The sequence below is a fragment of the Lutzomyia longipalpis genome, chromosome 3 (genome assembly GCF_024334085.1).
Source record: "Lutzomyia longipalpis isolate SR_M1_2022 chromosome 3, ASM2433408v1".
NCBI lineage: Eukaryota > Metazoa > Arthropoda > Insecta > Diptera > Psychodidae > Lutzomyia > Lutzomyia longipalpis.
Genome location: NC_074709.1, coordinates 330,072 through 349,067, shown reverse-complemented (window position 1 = coordinate 349,067; position 18,996 = coordinate 330,072). Strand labels below are relative to the sequence as shown.

At 39.1% G+C, this 18,996-nt stretch overlaps 2 protein-coding genes across 3 annotated transcripts in view; one reads left to right on the top strand and one right to left on the bottom strand.

Moving 5' to 3' along the window:
• Window positions 1-12,865, top strand: part of LOC129793127 (uncharacterized) — a 67,911-nt gene extending 55,046 nt beyond the window's left edge. The window contains exons 3-8 of one of the 2 annotated variants that reach the window (XM_055832779.1): window positions 1,178-1,510; window positions 7,569-7,756; window positions 8,384-8,741; window positions 8,832-9,722; window positions 9,990-10,322; window positions 12,085-12,865. In XM_055832779.1, the coding sequence (XP_055688754.1) occupies window positions 1,440-1,510; window positions 7,569-7,756; window positions 8,384-8,741; window positions 8,832-9,722; window positions 9,990-10,314 (1,833 nt within the window). In that variant the 5' untranslated portion in view covers window positions 1,178-1,439 and the 3' untranslated portion in view covers window positions 10,315-10,322; window positions 12,085-12,865. The remainder of the gene's footprint in view (window positions 1-1,177; window positions 1,511-7,568; window positions 7,757-8,383; window positions 8,742-8,831; window positions 9,723-9,989; window positions 10,323-12,084) is intronic. The other variant, XM_055832780.1, reaches the window with a different exon arrangement.
• A 613-nt stretch (window positions 12,866-13,478) lies between these two features.
• Window positions 13,479-18,938, bottom strand: LOC129793126 (condensin complex subunit 3). Its single transcript, XM_055832777.1, has 5 exons — window positions 18,789-18,938; window positions 18,534-18,702; window positions 18,282-18,458; window positions 17,604-18,220; window positions 13,479-17,448 (listed from the first exon to the last, which is right to left on the bottom strand). Exons 2-5 carry the CDS (start codon window positions 18,693-18,695, stop codon window positions 13,605-13,607), a joined length of 4,800 nt encoding a protein of 1,599 aa, XP_055688752.1. The 5' UTR covers window positions 18,696-18,702; window positions 18,789-18,938; the 3' UTR covers window positions 13,479-13,604.
• Between the last annotated feature and the right edge of the window lie 58 nt (window positions 18,939-18,996).

Sequence of the window (18,996 nt, the reverse complement as noted above, 5' to 3'; positions counted from 1 at the left end):
TGCTACGAATCTAATTGGGTTTGTAAACGAAACTTGCAGTGAAATTGATGAACAAGAAAGCATCTTCGGAGAGAAATTGTTCCAATTTCGCTGGTAGAAATGAAAAAAACACAAACCGAATTTCACTTAATTGAAATGAAATGCAAGAAATTCAACCATTCAAGTGATTATGACGAGTTTTATTCGTTTTTATTGCTTTGAGATCGTAAAAGTGAGGTTAGGTGTAGCATACTATGAAGACGACACAAAACATTATTAACCATAAAAGTGTTGGTTGAGTAAGATAATTATTGGATAGTCAAATGAACATTTAGCTAACCTACCAAGTAGTTCAAGAACCGGAAATACAACATTTCCAGTCTAGACGTCAATTAGTCCAATATGTCTACCTTAATTAGTTGACATTTCTAACTTATTTTGTTTATTTTATGCTACTGATGATCAAATGGATTTTCATTCATTTTCAATTTTATTAATAGAATCAGTTATAAAGCAATAAAGTCATTAAAATAAAATTCCATTCAAGCATAGAAGAAATGAAAGATTGGATTTTTCTCAATGACTAACCCCTTAACAGTTAAACCGGCAACTTTTGATCGTCTCTTTGTCGATTGATGAAAATTTCGCAACAACATGGGCTGGGTTCATTCGCCAACAGAGCCTCACATAAACTTCCGGCACATGCTTGGTGCGCTTGAGAAAAAGAAAAGTAAAAAGAAAATTGAGGTTAAGGTCATCCAAGCAACGCGATGATGCGTCACATGCCGCAACAATCGTCACTGAATTATTGTATTTTTGTTGGTCAAAGTGAAATTCTCACTAATTGCTTTCTTAAGCAACTTCTCTGAGATTTTTTTCTTCAACTTGCCCATCTAGCATTATTATGATACTTTAATGCTGTAAAAAGCTACAAAGAAATATACATTTACACAGAAAAAAAAATGGCTTCACGTTGAGAAAAAACGTTTTTGTTATATACAAAACATCATCTGATGCACTTTCTTTCTACATTTTAAGTTTTTTTTGTATTCAAAATGGCAAAGAAGAGCAAGGAAAAAAAAATGTCAAGAGCATACAAATGGAGTAAAAAAAAAGTTAAATTGTTTCAATTTATGCACGTAAGCTGTGTTAACATATTTAATTAACTTGGGGGGATTTTATTTTATTTTTCTTCCAGTATTTGCCTGGCCTTTTCATCTCACTGCGAGACACTCAGGTTGATTGCAAATTCAGAGCACGACGCAGTGAAGCTCCTGGATTTCCACGGAGGTGTTCTGCACACGGATCAGTGGAGATTTGCATGAGTCGTGTGCTGGCGAGCATACACCCTACCCTTTGGACGAAATGTGATCGGGGCTTAGGATACTCTGTGGCTACAAAGTAATCAAGCAGGAGTGTCGCATTGCAAGACAAGCAAAGCCCTCCACGAACCCACAGTCATGGCAGCAACAGATGGTCAAATAATTCTCGCTGCTTCAAGATTTGGAGACACGGTGCCAGTTTATCTCAGGTTAGTTGCTGATCTTCATTTCTTTTACCTTTATTTATTTGGTGAAATTTTGAGGAGACGATGAGTGCCATAGAACCCATAAAAGATCATTGATCACTGTAAAGTATTTTCCTGAGTACCTATTCTGATTTTATGATTTTCATGTCGATCTTAGATTGAATCATAGACGTTATTCTTATCAATTCTCTGTGCGTTCTGAACTTTACCTAGAATCTTATTACAAAGAATATCTTCTTAATAATGCAAATTCTTTAGAAACTTAATAAAACAAGAAATCCAACTTATTCTTAGTCACTTTACTACAAAGAATAAAATCACCGGAGGTTGTGAATAAGTTTGTGAATAAATTGGAGATTCCCGTCGTGGAAGTGGCTGCTGGATGTTCTTTGTGCGCTCTATTCCATACTCCCGAATTGACGCACTTTGTGGTGAGTGAATTGCACGCTGGCATAGTGGGGAACCATGGCAGGCATCATTCATCAAAATCCCATCTTCCTCGACTGTGGCGATGCAATTAATTCAAGCAGCAAAGTGTATAATGCCCCGGTATATTTATACAGTGTTTTGCGAGACACGACGCCAGGGACTTCCTTTCTGGCCACTTGCCATTACTTTTTAATACACTCCCCATGCGTTGTAATCAATTTTCCGACATTCGCAATAATTTAATAAAATAATAAAATACCGCGGATAGTCGTAATTCATGAGATTTCTGATTGATTGCATTTGCTTCTGTGATCCAGCCTCTTGCACGCATATATAGCGTGTGGATTCTTTGCGAAAAATCGGTTGGAGATGCCGCCATTTATGCAGAGGGGAGAGAGAGATTCTTGTGCGAGGGGATTTGCATAGAGAGGACAGGTTGACAAATGAGTAGTTAAGCCTAGTATAGCCCCAATTAAGTGACACATTCGGTACTATGCGTGAACATGGTGATCCGTTAATTCGCCATGTTGCTTCTTGTTTTTCTGCAGCGTGCGATGACTCAAAATGGAGCTTGAGGAATTGGAATTGAGTACACAGATCAGTCATCGTACTTGAGATGATTTGTTTTTGTTCCGAAAATCATCTGTATATAGCCCCATTTCTTCCATTCTGCCAAACAATGCAAAATACCGCGAAAATATTTGCATGTCTCCTTTGCCCAAAGTGGCGGCATTTAAGCGATGAACGACTGCATGCAAATGCGCCTTTGCGATTCGAGTCAGAAGACGGACTAATAAGTAAGAAGATTGCATGGTCACACATGAGCTAGCCCGCCAGACTTTGGTGTTCCTGGGTTTGAGTTTGTAATATGCGCGACTCTCGGTGTGTCTGCGATCTCTTTAGGAATGAGGCCGCGCGCAAAGCGTCACACACCAGTAGTCCTCCACCCACGCATCCCGCACATTTGGCCCCACCATACCCGTGCGCGACCTCAGATGATTCGACACAATAGACACACAGAGAGTGCACATAGTGATCAAATCCGCTAGCAATTTTCATGCCACATCTACGCAAATTAGTGTCGCATTCTTGCAGAAAATATTGTACACAAAGAATGTGATCACCTCTGCGCCTCTTACGTTCCTCCATCGTGTCTCCGATATTTGTCACATTAATTAAATTTCAATTTTCTTTTAATGCAAATTCCCATGGAGCCATATTCTAATAGAAGAGGAGTTTTATTACCTTCCTCATCAGCAGTCAGATCAAGAGGTTAACGAGAAAGTTAGTATATAAACCCAAACAACATCAACACGCGGTGCTTTCTCTTACAAATATTAAAATTAACTCCCTGTGTGAACATTTTGCACCTCGTCATCTGTGGTGAGGTGTTAATTGTGGGGCCAATTTGGACAACTAGCTAAAATGGAAAATATATTTGCTGCATTTTGTGGCTTTTTAATGCATGCTATATACCTACATTACATATTTTCCAAGAACCAACCAACGGAACTCAAAGCAACAACATTTTCATAAAGTATAATATCCATAAAACACGGCTTATGAAAATGACACGCAAAATTTATTAGCATTTTATTTTTAATTTTTTTTCTTAGCTCAAGTGAACCTTCAGGTGCTAGGACAAGAAAAAGGTGTAGGATTTCTTTTTCTCCGAAGCCTTTTGCAAAGCAAACGAAATGCCTTTCGTATGTAAATTTAATCTATTTGTGCTCAAAATAGCTTAGAGTGGTAATTTATATTAAATATTTCAGATGTTTTTCATTGGGTTAAATGACACGCTCTATGCTCATTTGCTTCCAGCACATATGCTTCTTTCATGCATGTGTGCTTCATAGCAATTTTAGGGTGTTCGGTAACAATTTTATTATTCTTCAGGAACTTGCAATGAGAGAGATGAGAAAATTTAAAAAAAAAAATAATTTTATAATTTTTTTTAATGTATTTTGCAAAATGTTTCCGATATTTTCAGTCTGAGAGAAATCCGTAGGAATTTTTTTTATAATTTTTTTGTTCATTTTTTTTAAAGAATTTTAAGAAAAATTGCGATCGATTTTTAAATTATTGTGAGCCCTTGTAAATATTTTTAAAAAATGATTTCCTTATTTATTCCTAAAATTCTTAGTAAATTTATATTCTTCATATTTTCTTCGGCAAATAAATTTTATGCGCGAAGATTTCACAACATCACCGCAATAGCATGAACATTTTGGATGATTTGCCTGACGAATAGTATACCTATACGCTTTGTGTTCCATTCTGATTGTCAATGAAGTAATTTTGATGCTGTGAGTGTCATATGTGTGACTCAAGCAGTATGATATACTAGGCACAATGCACTCAATGCGGTTCTTCAGGTGGTCTTGTGTTAATTTGTTAGAATTCTTATTTTTTCCCCTCAACCAACCACCATCCATCTCTCTTGAGGTTTACCTTTATATGCCAATGTTATTAATAAACACCACAGAGATAAATGATTGTGGAATTTCTCTCACTCCCTGTGATGGGAAGGTATTTCAGCATGTTGTCAGGTGGTGTATATGGCAAAAAGGACCCTTGCGACGGTGGAGCTGATTTTTCTTTCTCTTGGTGCTATATCTGCTGCACAAAAAGGTGGTGTGTTAATTTCTGCACCAGACATTCCTCCATGGGATGCATATTACTCATTTCCACCGTATGTTTTTATCTCTATCGACACATTGTACAGCGTCTATTGACACAGAGCTAATAAATATCGTGAGTTTATAACACCCATCCGCACACTTTCAGCCTTCCTTCGGTGGTGGAGGTTCTTTTTTTTTTGTTGCTCTTTTGGCGGAAGGCGGGTGTACCAGGGGGACTCCTGGACGCCTTGCGCATTTGCATGTGCCCCCCTTGTGCCTCTCCACCAGGGGCTCCTTGGGCTGACTGTAGTGTGTGACTAAGAACCAACGGAATGTCCGATGATGTGTTCACATTGTTGCTCCAGCCGAAGCCTCTATCGCGCCATGGCACGCGGACAAAAGTGCTAATGCCGCCAAATGGCTGTGAGCACCATGAAACCCCCCTTTTGGGTGCGGGAGTTGCGACGGGAGAAAATTGAAACTCTGTGTTCTTTGGCCAATTGACGAGTGATTTATGGTCCATGCAATAGGAGGGCTCTCTATCTCACAATTTCAATGTGCAGTATTTGGGCATGGGTTTGGCAAATTCAACAAATTACCCACAAAGTTTTTCTTTTTTTTTTCTTCATTCTTTCAATTTTAACTCTCTGCCCTCAAGCTCAACCCGCGCTCAACCACCCCGCGAACACCTTGACAAATTGTCCCGAAAAATGGGCATTTTCTCAATAAAATACAAACTCCGCAGATTGGAGTTCGTGTAAGACAAATTTTTCACGTGTTTGACTTTCCAAATTGCCCCCGTGAGTGATTGATTGTCGACAACTCGTGCCTCCATGTCTCGTGGCACCGGGCGAATGGATTTTCTTATTTATATGAGTAAAATGCACCGGGAATAGTTCAAAGATCATTCTCCAGACATCGAATATCCCCCCAATCGACAGTTTCGTTTTGGAATTTATCACTCATTTTCCATTGAGCAATTCTCACTCTATACTAAAGTAATCAATCATGATTTTGACATAATTAAATACAATTCCATAACCAAGGATGGTCGCACAAGTTTAACACGCTTTATTAGCCGGCCGTTAAGTTTATAAAGTCGTTAAATTTGTAAGGAAAATCTATTTTATTACCTCATTTTACTCATTTTAGTATTCACCAAAAACTTCCCAAAATTGAACAATTAAAATGAACTACAAAGCTCTAAACATTTTGAAAACTTACAAAAAAAAACTATAGGTAATAGTAATAGAAAATCTGTTAGAATAAAGAAATAAATATTAAGAATAAAATAGAATTAAGATGAAGATGAAAGATTTTTTTGGGTATTATGTTGTCCAAATGCAATAATTATTTACTTTGAGATTCATTTAGAACTTTGATTGAATTCATAATTTGACCTTATAGCGCTCTTAGCTATGTAAGAAATTTTAATTTAAAATTCCTAAAATTTAAATTTAATATCCTTTAAAATATATTGCAAAAAATATCTTTCAAAAACTATCTCATTATTTCCATATATTTCACCGACTTATTATGAATGAATTGAAAAAAATGTCGGAATTGACCTTCAAAGCTCAGATGTTTTATGCTTCTCAACAACGCAGAAATCTCTTTTAATCCACCACACTGATTTTAATTAATCCTTCCTCAATACTTTTATTGTTTGTTTTTGCTTGAAAACCTTCACCCAATTGCTTTACAACTTCACCAATAAATCTGCCCTAGAAATCACTATCTTCCGCCAATTTGTTTCAATGTTGAATTTTCTGGAGCACCTGTGCCAAAATTTCTGCGAAATTCCGCTAATCTTATCTAACATAACTCACAATGATTTTGCTTTAAAAACAATAACTGATAAAAATTTACTTTGGCAGTTCTTTATTCGTCTCATTGGTAATTTAGCATGTTTTTTATGTAAATGTGCACAGAATTTGTCAAGGTTCTTAGTACAAGCTACTAAATTGCACTAAAAGCACCTGTTGAAGCTGCTAAAATTCTCGTTGGATACTCGCTTAGATTTTTTTTTCAGAAATACAATGGAAAATTAATGCAGATGCGTGAGAAATAATCTCGTGCTAATTGGACAGATTTCTTTTCAGCATAGGTGTTGAATTTGCAATGCTTTGAGTATTGTTTTGTGGGTTTTATGTGAATGTTTTTTTCTCTGTCTAATGCTTGTGCATCTTCTTTTTAATTTTAATTGCAATACCAAAATTGCCGTATCGCGAGCAATTAATAATGTAGCCACAGAGCAATTAGCACGTTGCACAGGGGCACCATGGTAAGGGCTAACGTGCTTCCCTATGGGATTCAATGTCCTAATACAGTGATGGTGATGCATTGAGGGATTCGTTGTAAATCACATTATTGTATAGTGCGACAGATGATGGAAGATCTGATGGCATTCCACGGGGAAGATGCGTTGGGCTGGCATGGGATGTGTGGTGGTGCAAAAAGTTGGGGGCATGTCTCCCGTTGAGGAATCCACTTGTTGCGCGCGCATCTCGGGACGACGAAATAAATCGTTGGGTGGCAGTTAATTAACAGCAAACACCTCGACAAGTAACAACAATCTTCAGCCACAGAGTCCCCTCCTGACTCCAGTTGCGATGGTTAGGCGATAAGCGATGGAACTATATGTGAACGACTCCCATCGCTCTTTCAAACTATTAAATATCATTTCTCTTTTTTCTCCATTCTGGCTGGATTGTTGGTGTGTGTTCCCCTCCGTCCCCCCTAAACCCCCCTACCATCCCTCATGCAAGCATGAGCTTCTTGTGCCGTGGCTATGGCGATGGCAAACACAACCACGATGCTATAAATACAAACCCAAGTGAACAATCAGACAGACTCCCGGTTCTCCCGATGGCAATCTCGTCGCCTCTGATTAATGATGTTCATTAATTGCAATTACCGTGCACTAAACTGTTATAAAAGTGCAGTGGAACTCTTTATGCTTGTCTCACATATCGCACTATAATTTTTTTTTCATTTTCTTCAAAATGCAGGGAATTCGCAAAGACGCCACTTCCAGCTGTGGCTAAAATTGTCAAGGGACAGCATCATAATTTGGGCGTGCCAACACTCTCAAATCCATCACTCCAGAGTACGGCGCTCTTCCTCACAGCCGGCAGGAAGTACCAGATTCTTGCGCAACCCATCAAAATTAAGGAAGGTCGTAAAACAACCAATGTCGGTGAGTCACACAGCATTTTCCTTGCCCCATTGAAAATTTATTTATTTTCTTTGTAAGTTTTGGCAGATTAGAGTTAACTTTTTAACTTATTAAAAAAATAAAAATATATGTATTTTTAGCTGAATTATAGTAAAGAAAACTACTTATCTTCTTAGTATTTAATCGGCCATCTTGGTAAAAAAAAATCTTTTTTTATTTTAAACGTTTGTTTAATTAGCCCCTGTTAGTTCAGAAGAAATAAAGTTCCAATTTTAACGGACACGGAAAATATACGAGCAATTAAATTTAGCAATACAAATAAACGGAAAAGAGAGAAAAAAAAACAATTTGATCCGCCATCTTGAAAAAATCATATATCTTTTTTTGAAGAATTAAAGCTAATTTTATAACTTAATTGAAAAAAGCAACAATCAGATTAACAAAATGAATAAACCGAGAAAAAACAAAATCACTTAGCTTTACCCTTTCGGCCATCTTGAATTTTTCTTCAACTAGTATTCCGCCCTTTCTTCGGGTTTGAGAGGAAAAAATCTCTTTTTTTTATCGTAATGTCCTTCACTAATATTCGAAAATAAATAAATAAACAATTAAATGAAAAATTAAGAAAAAATGTTTTTTCCATCGTAGGTCCAAAGGTCCTCATCCCAGAAACATATCCAGGATACTTTGAACTACTAAGTGAAGATGGTAGATCAACGAGGTGCATCGATACGGTGCTGGATTTGTCAAAACGCCGAAACTTCCGCGTTCTCGTGCGTGAGACATTTAGGTGCAATCACAACAGCAAAACCGTTCACGCTGGAGAAATTCTCACGACACTCTCCGACAATGGCAAATATTTGCAGTGTCGCACATCCAAAGATGAAATCGTCAATCTGCCACTTGAAGCCAAAGCAAAATTCTCACCCATTGCAAAGGAGGACAGCATTAGTGGCGTTCACACCGTTAAGAATCTTCTGCAGAAGAGAATGCCAATCGTTGTGAGGTAAAGCATTAATTGAATTAAAATGATGATGCAACCAGCAGGTAGAGCAGTAGCAACATTAATGTTCCATCAACTTTTCCATAAATGTAGGTTAGTCTACGGGAGTGCTCCGAAAGGTCTCAAGACCCCCTTTGTACCGGAATTACGCCTCCTTGGCTGTGTGGAAGTTGATCGTGTTTTTGCGCTGCCATTGCAGAAGGACATGGACCTCGTGTCGGTGCCTCTGAATGTGAAGATTAAACTTCAGCGTGCCAAAAATATGGAGCAGTTGGAGAACTTCATTGAGTATAGTCGCTTCCTGGAGAAGGCACAGCGATTGCTGGCAGATGCACGTGATCGCCTTCAGGTAATTGATCTCAAATTGTCCGAAAAGAAGGAGTCATCGAAGCACAGTAGTGTCAGTCGGAAGCCCTTGCTACTAACTACATGCGCTGAAAATGGCTATGTCCTGCGCAAGAGTGCCAGCTGTGAATCCTCCAAGTACATGCAGTCATCGAATTATGGTACAATTGCCGATGAATATGATGAAATTGATCAAATATATGACTATGTGAGAGGATTTGCACCCCTACCGAAGAGTGCAGCACGCATTGAGGCCATACATGAGCCACCAATTGGCACATCAAAGACAAGTGAGATCTCAAAATCAACGCATGTTGATAATTCGGGTACGTACAGCAGCCTCATCAATAGGAGTGTTAACAACAATAGCCAGGAACATAAACCACTGCACCACCATCATCATCATCATCACAATCATGGCCATAGCTTCCCAACGGACGATGGGAAGCCAATTCCTCCGCCAATTGAGACAATCCCCGGTAAGAAGTTGGCAGAGAAGCGACAGAGACCCACGTTACCAAAGCTTTATGTGAAAAATGGCGTCGGCCATAGCCAGAAGTCGCCAAATGGAAATACGCCAGTAATCACCGCAAATGCAAAAGAGCCGCTCGAGCCGCAGAGTCCTCTATTCCACATCAGGTATGTACTGCACTGAACACCTTAATTTTCCACATAATTAATAAGGATTTCTAAAAAAAATTCAACATCTTCACTTTTTTGAAAATGGGCGTTCAATGGATATTTGAATTTTTTCTGAATACTTTTCGTTGTTGCATGAGTTTGACATTTCTTTTAAAAACGTATGAAATTTCTAAGATTTCTCATTTCTTTTCTAATCTCCAAAATAAAATCGATTATCAAAATTTAAAGGCTAATGTAAGACTTTTTTTTTAATCAAAACAATAGATATAAGAGCTTGAGTAGCCTCCAATTGAACACGGACTCCCATCCAACCACACCGATCTCCACGACACCCAAGAGCCAGGAAAAGTGTCATCAGCTGACAAAGAGTGCCAGTGCTGGGCGCGAGGGGACACTCGATTCGTCACGCAGCGGTGGACGTACATCGGGTGACTCTAAGTTGCCGGAAAAGAAGACGCGACGTCTCTCCCGGCCACGCAGCCTCTCAAATCTCGTCTGGGAGCTTCGTCCACAGAAGGACAAATCCAAGAAGAAGCTGTACGTCCATCAATTTCACGACCATCGGCACCAGGGGACACTCTACCTATAGAACATGTGGTAAGTACCGAACAAAAGACTTCAATGCCAAAGCGACGAACCTGAGAAGATTCCCCTCGCCTCGCGTGTGAAATTTAATACTTTCCCCGCGCGGTTGCATCTCAAAATTTCCCAATTGTGGCTTTTACATGGGCTTCTCCTCACCTGCTCGTCATAAATGTGATCGCGCACGGTGTGGTAGATGTGTGGCAGGAAAAAAAATCCACAGAACCATCAATTGGTGTTGAATATCAATTTCAACTTCCCGAGGCGATGTTATTTGCCAAAGAAAAAAAAATCAAAGAATAGCACGAAAGATGATTTTGAAAAAGAGAAGAATAGATAAATTATGCATTTCCCAAAAACTAATATTATACTGAAGCACCTAATCAAAATATTAGCTCTCAGAAAAAGGAAAAAGATTACAGCTATTTGACTTGACCATCCTACTCAATTTCTCCTCATTAAATCGCATTTTTGGGAAAGAAAATGTTAATTGATTTTTGAATAAACCTTCATTGATTTTTTTAGACGATCCACTAATTTTGTGCTTCTTCGGTGATCCACATAGATCAAGCTCACAAAAAAAACTCCATTGATTAACATTTTATTGGAATTTTTTTTTGGTGAGAAATGGGGAAGAAACATTTAAGATTTTTAGTGACTTACATAATTTTTAATTTTATTTCTTCGGTGAAATTCATTAGAATACACATTTGGCAAAACTTTACAATCATATCAATCAATTTGCCTCTTATGTGTGTCTCATCGTTACCTAAAAAAGAGAAATTCATGAATTATTTATAAATTGCAGATGAGACATTTTTGTAGATCTAGATTGAGATTATTAATGATCGAGTAGCATACTAAAGCTCTTTTGTGTTAAATTATTTTTTTTAAGAATATTTTTTTCTGTTTTTTCTTTCTCTTTGCTAGCAATTTTGTTAATTACGTATATACATATTAGCGACTTATGACCGAATTTCCAATGAAAAAAGGTTGTAAAAACATTGAAAGATTGCTTTTATTTTTTTTTTAATTTTTCTTATTAAAATTAACCCTTTCGCGTCCACGTGAAACATAGAAATCTTTAAACATGCGCTCTTTTCCGATGAAAATTCATCGCAAAAATCAGAAACATTCCGCAATTTCTCTCCCCAGTAACCTCCATCCACGATGAGAAATAGAAAAATCCATTGAGCACTAATCGAGATTATTTTTGAAAAAAAAATTCATTGTAATGTGAAAACATGTCGATTTTTGCTATGAATATTTCGAAAGCTCATTTAAACTTGAACTAACGGACAAAGCCGTGATTTTGTCTTTTGTTGAGGGGTATATAAACCAAAACTAAAATTCCACCGATAAGGATCACCACCATGTAATTAAAATTTCTCCTCGAAGCGCACGAGGGCAGCTGTGTAGCGGAAAAGAAAAATATTTAGTATGGTGGAGTCCATACAAACAACAAAAACATTCCATGCTGACCAAAATGCCTGGAAGGTCAGTGAAACTGCAGCAAGTACAAATTTTCTGGTCAACAATCAAAATAAATGGGCAATTGAAGCTCTTTTTTTTCAATGCGCGCGCGAGTTTATGATTTCGCGATCACACAGTGTGGTGGGGAGAAAGAGATGGAGAGTTATGCGTTCGACCTTGGTGGAAGTTCAAAGATCTGATAAATTGCGCTATTCCCGCGAGTTTTCATGACGTCGCTTAACCCTTCTTCTATGAATTTTTCCATTAAAATTTTCTAACTCCTTTTTTCTTTTTTTTTTTTTAGAAAAGAAATTCATCAAAGCTGTGCAAATGAGGCATAAAGATTTCAACAGTTTCAATTAACTGGCCGAGGTGGAAATAAGCACATAAAGAAAGCTATATAGTCCCTACGCAGGAACACCATCAAGATGGAGCCTCAGAAGAGATATTATAAAGAAAAACCAGTAGATTTGTCGCTTTTAAGTGTCAATTTTAAATTTGAATGATAAAGAAAAAATTAAGCAATTGTGCTTCATTTTAGATTTTATGATTTTGCTTGTAAGTTTTTGAGTCTTTTTGATGTGATTTATAAAATGAAATGTCTTAAACAAAAAAGAACATAATTAGCATGTAGTTTATGCGGTGGAAAATATTCTTCCATCCAGCAATTCCATTCACTTTATAAAGTGATTTTTTCTATATATTAGGTATATTTTATTGTCGATTGTAAGTGGATCCACACACTTTTACTTTTGGTAAAAAAAATCTTTTACACACACAAAACTTAGATTTTAGACACTCCTTTTCCCTTTTAGATATTTTCATGTAGTAGCAGATTTTTTTTTAAAATTCTTTCTGCAAAATGCGAAAAATTCAAGTTCGTCTGCATTTTGCCCATGGCGTCCACATTATTTGTGTGTAAGGACGCTGTGTGCCGCCATTGCAGATGAAATTTCTATTTTTCGCATCCTTTGTGCAACGTGCGTCACAATTATTGCAACAATTTACTGTACTGAAATAAGGTTTATTGATTTTTTTTACAGTGTAATGACATTTAATGAAAAATAAATTTCCTTCAAATCATATATCTAATTATTTCATTTCTTTGGATCTGATTTTTTCATTATCTGCGAACGCTACGAATGTTGCCTACAAAACGAATCTCCCGCCATAATAGGCGCCACTATTTCATCTGGTGGCGAGAACTCTAACTACACGAGACCATCTTGAAAATTATTGGAACAAAATCTTTTTTAGAGGAACAAATTTAGTTTTTTTCTTTTTTAAGAAAAAAAACTTTCTTCAGGACCATTCCATTATTTTTTCTAACTACGTACCTTTAATAAAAAGCACACGCAAATTCGATGGAGCCTGTCCGGCTCGAACGGAATCGTCTGGAATATTCTTCCTTGTTGTATATCACTTCACTTGAGTCTCTTCTTCTTTTTCCTCTTCAATTAAGTCCTTTTATTCACTTCAATTCACTACTTGTATTCTATTAATTAACTTGGAAATTCACTTTAAACTTGTTTTTAAGATTTTGCCAAAATTCACTTGATTCTCACCTCTTCGATCGTCCATACTCATTTTGACACTTATCCCATCAACACTTCTACACATTTTCTTCCTGTGGAATGTCTTGCGAAATTTCCTACTTCACACTTGTAGAGAACACATTTAAATAAAACATGAACCAAATTCACAAAGAATTTCATTTATTTAAGCCAGAAATGGACAATCAATGTCCTACAGTAAGAAAGAAAAATAATTGAAGAAAATTAACTAAAAGTAATTGAAGAAAAGGAAGAGATTCGAGTCTTGCTCCTACTTCTTTGTATTATTCCCTTTACGATCTGATCTCATTGAACGCCCACTGAGAGACTCCTGAGACGAACTGACAGACCTTGTGGTCGTCTGTTTCACTTTGTTTGCCCCTTTGACATCTTGTGAACGCGATCGAAGCTGTGAGGGAGTTGGTGAGAGCTGCTGTACACGTTTGCGCGTCATGACATTCTTCGTTGCAAACTCCTGAGCTGCAGCTCGTCTTGTTTTGTGTGGATTCGCCTCAGCTGTTTCAGTTTTCTTCGCTTCTGTACTCTTGACGCGTTTTGGAGTTGTAGGACCAGATTTTACGCTGCTAGCTGATGAAGACTGAGACAGGGATGTTGGAGTCTTCTTCGTGGGTGGTTCATTTCTAGTTTGTGCGCGCTTTATCGCAGAAGATGGAGTCTTGGCTTCTCTTGTTGGAGTTTGCTCAGATTGATTACGTCTGGTTGCGTGAACAGGGGTCTTAGAAGCTGCTATAGGAGTTGTCTTAGAAGCGGCTGAAGGAGTTGCTGTAGGAGTCTTCACTGCTGTTGAAGGAGTCTTACTCGTACTTCCTACTGACTTAGTCCTTGTCGGAGTTTTCTCAGATACATCGAGTCTTGTACGCTGCAGAGGCGTCTTGACGGCTGATACCGGTTTTTCTGTCCTTGTAGATGGGGTTTTAGTACCTGCATCTTGTTTCCTAGTTCGCACAGAAGGAGTGACGCTCTTCTGCTGCTTTGACGCAGATGATTGTTCTTCTTGGACTCTTGTTCTTGTTGCAGGTCGACCCCGTTTAGATGGAGTCTTAGTGATTGACTCTTGAGACGAAGACTTGCTAGTTGCCCCTCGTCTTGTTCGTACCACAGGACTTGTCAATGTTTCCTGTGACGAAGTTAAAGTTTCAGTTCGACCTCGCTGAATTCGTTTTGTACTTGAAGACAACAACTCTGGTTGCTTCTTCTTCGGATCAACTTTCTCTTGAGCTTTCTTCTTATTAATTGCTGCTTTCTGACGTTTTGATGCGGTATCCTTGTCGGTTTCTTCTGTACTCTCTTCATCTGAATCCGTTTCTTCTGTCTCCTTGTCGTCTTTTTCATCAGCTTTCTTTGTAGCTCCTTTCTTTGATTTTGAATCGGATTTTTGTGTCTTTGCACTTGGTTTCTGTACCTTCGTAGTTGATTTCTTTCCCTTTGTAGCTGTTTCTTCTTCTGCCTCTGATTCATCTTCTTCTGTCTTTGTTTCATCACCTTCTGTCTCCGTTTTATTATCCGTTTCGCTTTCGTCTTCATCTGTCTCAGTTTCACCTTCAACTACCTTTCCTCTTTGAAGCTTTTTCTTCCCTAGATCTGCTTTTTGGGCCGTTTTCTTTTCCGGAACTGCTTTCTTAGCCTTGGGATCAGTTTTCTTTATTCCTGCTGTAGTCTTTTCTCGCAAATTTCTTTTCTCGACTGTTGCCTTCTTCTCATCTCCAGCTGTTTTCTTCAATGCTTCCTCCTTGTTTGTACCTGTTCTTGTTTTAACAGTACTCCTTGTGACCTTTGCTCTCTGGCTGGAGGCTTGAGGTTCAAGCGTTCGCTTAAGCTGCGATCGAGCATCACTTACACCCTTACGCCTAGCTACTGTCTCATCAAAAGAAGCCTCAATGACTTCTGAATTGTCGGAAGCTTGAGATGATTGCTGAGGAGATTTCCCAGGAGTTTTCTGCGTTTGGGAGAGGGAAACTGAATCACCGATTGCTGAGAAATTCTGACTTCCATTGATTGATGGTGTTTCCGGTGCTAAAATTTCCTCCCCACCATTCTCGGTTTTTTCAGAATCATCCAGGATAGTACTTTGCTCCTCCGTGAGCTCTGCTATTGTCCCAAGCGTGGGATCTTTGGGAGTTTGTACCATTTCGGCTGTCTTATCACCTTCTTCTTCACTCTCACCATCGGAATCCTTCTTTTCAGCTGCAAGGGATCCTGTCATGCGGGTGGAGGAGAAAGTCAACGAAGGGCGCTTAATGCCATCGAGAACATCCTTAAAGATGGAAATATTCTTGGCAACCTTCTCATCCAAACCCGTTACTTTTAGCAATTGATCGCAACAATTCTTCAAATCTTTACGGAAATTCGGATCATCGGATATTTCGAGGATGAGGAGTCCCTTTGAGAGGACTTTCAGCAGCTCCTTCTGCGTCACATTATCCTGCATGGCATTAATGAAGGACATCCCAATGGTGTTGTGAATATTCAACCCAGGACTACAATACTGTGGCTGTGTGACATCAATCACAAACTTCATCACTGTTTCCGGTTTAATCTCCTGCAATGGACTATCAATGGGTGCTTCGAAGATAATGAAGAGTGTTGGCAGAAGAGCAGGTTGGAGGTATTCCTGCTTCCGTTCCTTCGTGAGAGTTTCAAAGAAAATCCCGAGAATTTGATTAATTTCCGGTTCAGTGGCGGGATTGAAGTAGAAAAGCATGAGTTTGGACACAATGTTGGATTCCGTGTAGTGCCCATGGAGGACAAAACGACAGAAACCCATTATGAGTGCCTGAACAATGGAGCTGTGCTCACAATTCTCCAGCAAATGCGACAAATGCCCAAAAGTTTCGACAACACTGAGTGATGTGTCCTGTTCGGGATTTTCAAGGAGCGACGATGAGAACAATTGACGGGATTTCTTCCCTGTGACCTTCCCAACTGTCGTGTCCTCCTCAGATGGGGTATCACCGAAAAATTCCAACCCATACCGATCAACTAGCTCAAACAGGCACTCAATGGCTGCCGTCCAAATGCGTATGTTGTGATTCTTTACAAACTGATCAGATAACTTCCGTGACACCTCCTTTGCCAACATACTGTACAACATACTGCACGTTGTGGCACACTTGAAGGCCCATTCACGCGTAGCTGCATGCTGGGAATCCATGTGACGACAGATGAATTCACTGTAGAGATTTACAACCTGCGGTGTGATGCTCTTTGTGTGCTTCGACGAGATGGTGTAAAAAGTTATTTGTAGGCATTTCAGTATCATATCCGTTGTTATCTTCTCCGGAGCCTTGAAAATACTCTCACTGGACACTGCAGAGTCCGTTTCGGCCATTATAAGTGGATGAAGGAGCTTTATGTACTCCTCATTGCACAACGCCCACTCCTCTGTGGCTTTCTGTGCATTCGCATAATCCTTTTTCTGCACAAACGCATTCTCCTGCTCCTTGAGATCCATCATCTTCACCTTCAGCTCCGACACTTTCAACTTCAAATCAATTCCCGCATCCTTCAGCACACTCGTCTCCATTGCGCTATCAATTGTCACGGTACTCTCGCCAATGTGAAGGATCTCATGAACAATGTCCACCACCGTCTGGAGGCGGGCATCAGAAATGGGATAAACTTGCTCGAGAATTCGTGAGATAACGGAAATATTCAACTCATCGAATTCATACTTTGTCAGCATTGTCCTCATGAGATTCTTTAAATTCTGCCTGCCAACTTCATCACCTAAATCATACATTGCCACAATCTCCAGTAGACTCAGCAGAATATACTGATTCTTCATCTGTTGCCATTTATCAGTCTCAAAGTGAATACTCTCACAGTACTTCTCCACATACTGGCAAAAGGTACTCAATTCCGGCAAAATGGCATTCAATTCGTCAAAATCTCCCTCCTGGAGGTACGAAACAGCTGCTTCCCAGTACACGGCAACTTCAATGCTCAACGACTTTAGGGGAACACACCGGGGAAATTCTTCGGGTTTAGTCGTCTCCATCTCCTCTTCCTCCTCTTCGTCATCATCTGATTGCTTTCGGGGCTTTTCCGGTGCCGCAAATCCCAATGCAGTCACAATGTTACTCACAGTGTCCTTCCTGAAAATTAAATTTATTTACAAACATACATTTACACACCTTTTTTTCTAATAGTGAAAATCATATAATTTTGATAGCTCGGGGAACTTGAAGAGCAATTTCTAGTCATTTTTTTTAAAACATTTTTCTGAGTGTGTAAAATCTCGGGGACTTACTTGAAAATATGCTGGAGAGCTTGAATAGCACACTTGCGGAATCTCTGCATTTCTTTGTCATTTGTATCGAGCTTCAGGGCACCCACAAAGGTGATGTAGTTGTCACCGTACGAAGCCACCCAGCGGGGCAGCATAACATTGGTTGTGGCCTTCCGGACGAGTTCACTGTGATCATTGAGACCCTGCTCGAGGAATGTCAGGCGTTCGGCCACCTTGTACGATCGCACGGGATGTGTACTCATCTGGAGAATAACATGCCGACGCATCTTCTCATCCACATCCCAGAGACGCTCAATAATTGCCGGCATTGTGTTCATATTGCGCCCAATGGACGTCACAATGGCCTGACGCATCTTCACCGATGGATCCGTACCCAAGTGGAAGAAGTATTGCTTGAGGATGACATCATTGGGGTCATCGGGTATTTGGAGGCGTTGCAGCGCATAGACAGCCTGCGTCCGGATATTGGCATTTATATCACCCATCCGGTCGGTCATGTACTTGAGGATATTATCGCAAATGTTATCATCGAGAACAGCGTCATCACCCAAATATTTCAGTACAAGATTCACAAATTCACACAACCGGAAACGAACATTCACATCCCGACTGGAGGTCTGGAAAAAAAGAACAGCGAAATGAAGCTTTTCCTGGGGGGCTAAAATGTGCAAATCTTACCGACAGGATCCAGCCAAAGACATCCGCAACGATTGGATGGGTCTCCTCAGTATTGTACGCTGCCACGAATTTAGCACAGAAGGTGAGGATATTGTTGGAAAACTCATTATTAATGTCATGCACCATTGTCGATCGCATGATTATCAGGAAGTCACTCAGGAACTCCCCATGATTGCTCTAAAAAATAATTTATACGGAAAATAAATAAATCTCATAGAGTAGAGAAAGCCCAAAGACAATCCCATTTTTTACCTTCCCATAAACCGTTTGGAGCTCTTTTATCAACTTATCATGCCTGGAAGTTGTATCTTGTGCCTGGAGAACAATGGCAACAAGTCTCTGATTCTTCGGTTGCCTTTTCTGAGGGGGCGCGCTGTTTCCATTGGCCTCGCGTACTTTACGCTTTCGAGGCATTTTAACTCTGAAAATCAAATGGAATAATGCAAATTAACAACAATTTTCAGTAGTTTTTCCGGGTTTTCAGTTCATTTTGGTTGAAAAACTAACCTCAATTCGGAGCGTCAGATAAAAAGTTCTTGTGAACACAGGAAAAATCTGGATTTTTGACAAATTCACACAAAACAAAGAATCCTCTTTTGCTTGCAAATCGATAATTGCTTGGGAATTTCAAGATAACACAAAGATATTGTAAGAAATCTTTTTTTTTTTTTTTTTTTTTTTTATTTTAAAGCTTTACGGCCCCAGCCTTTTCAAG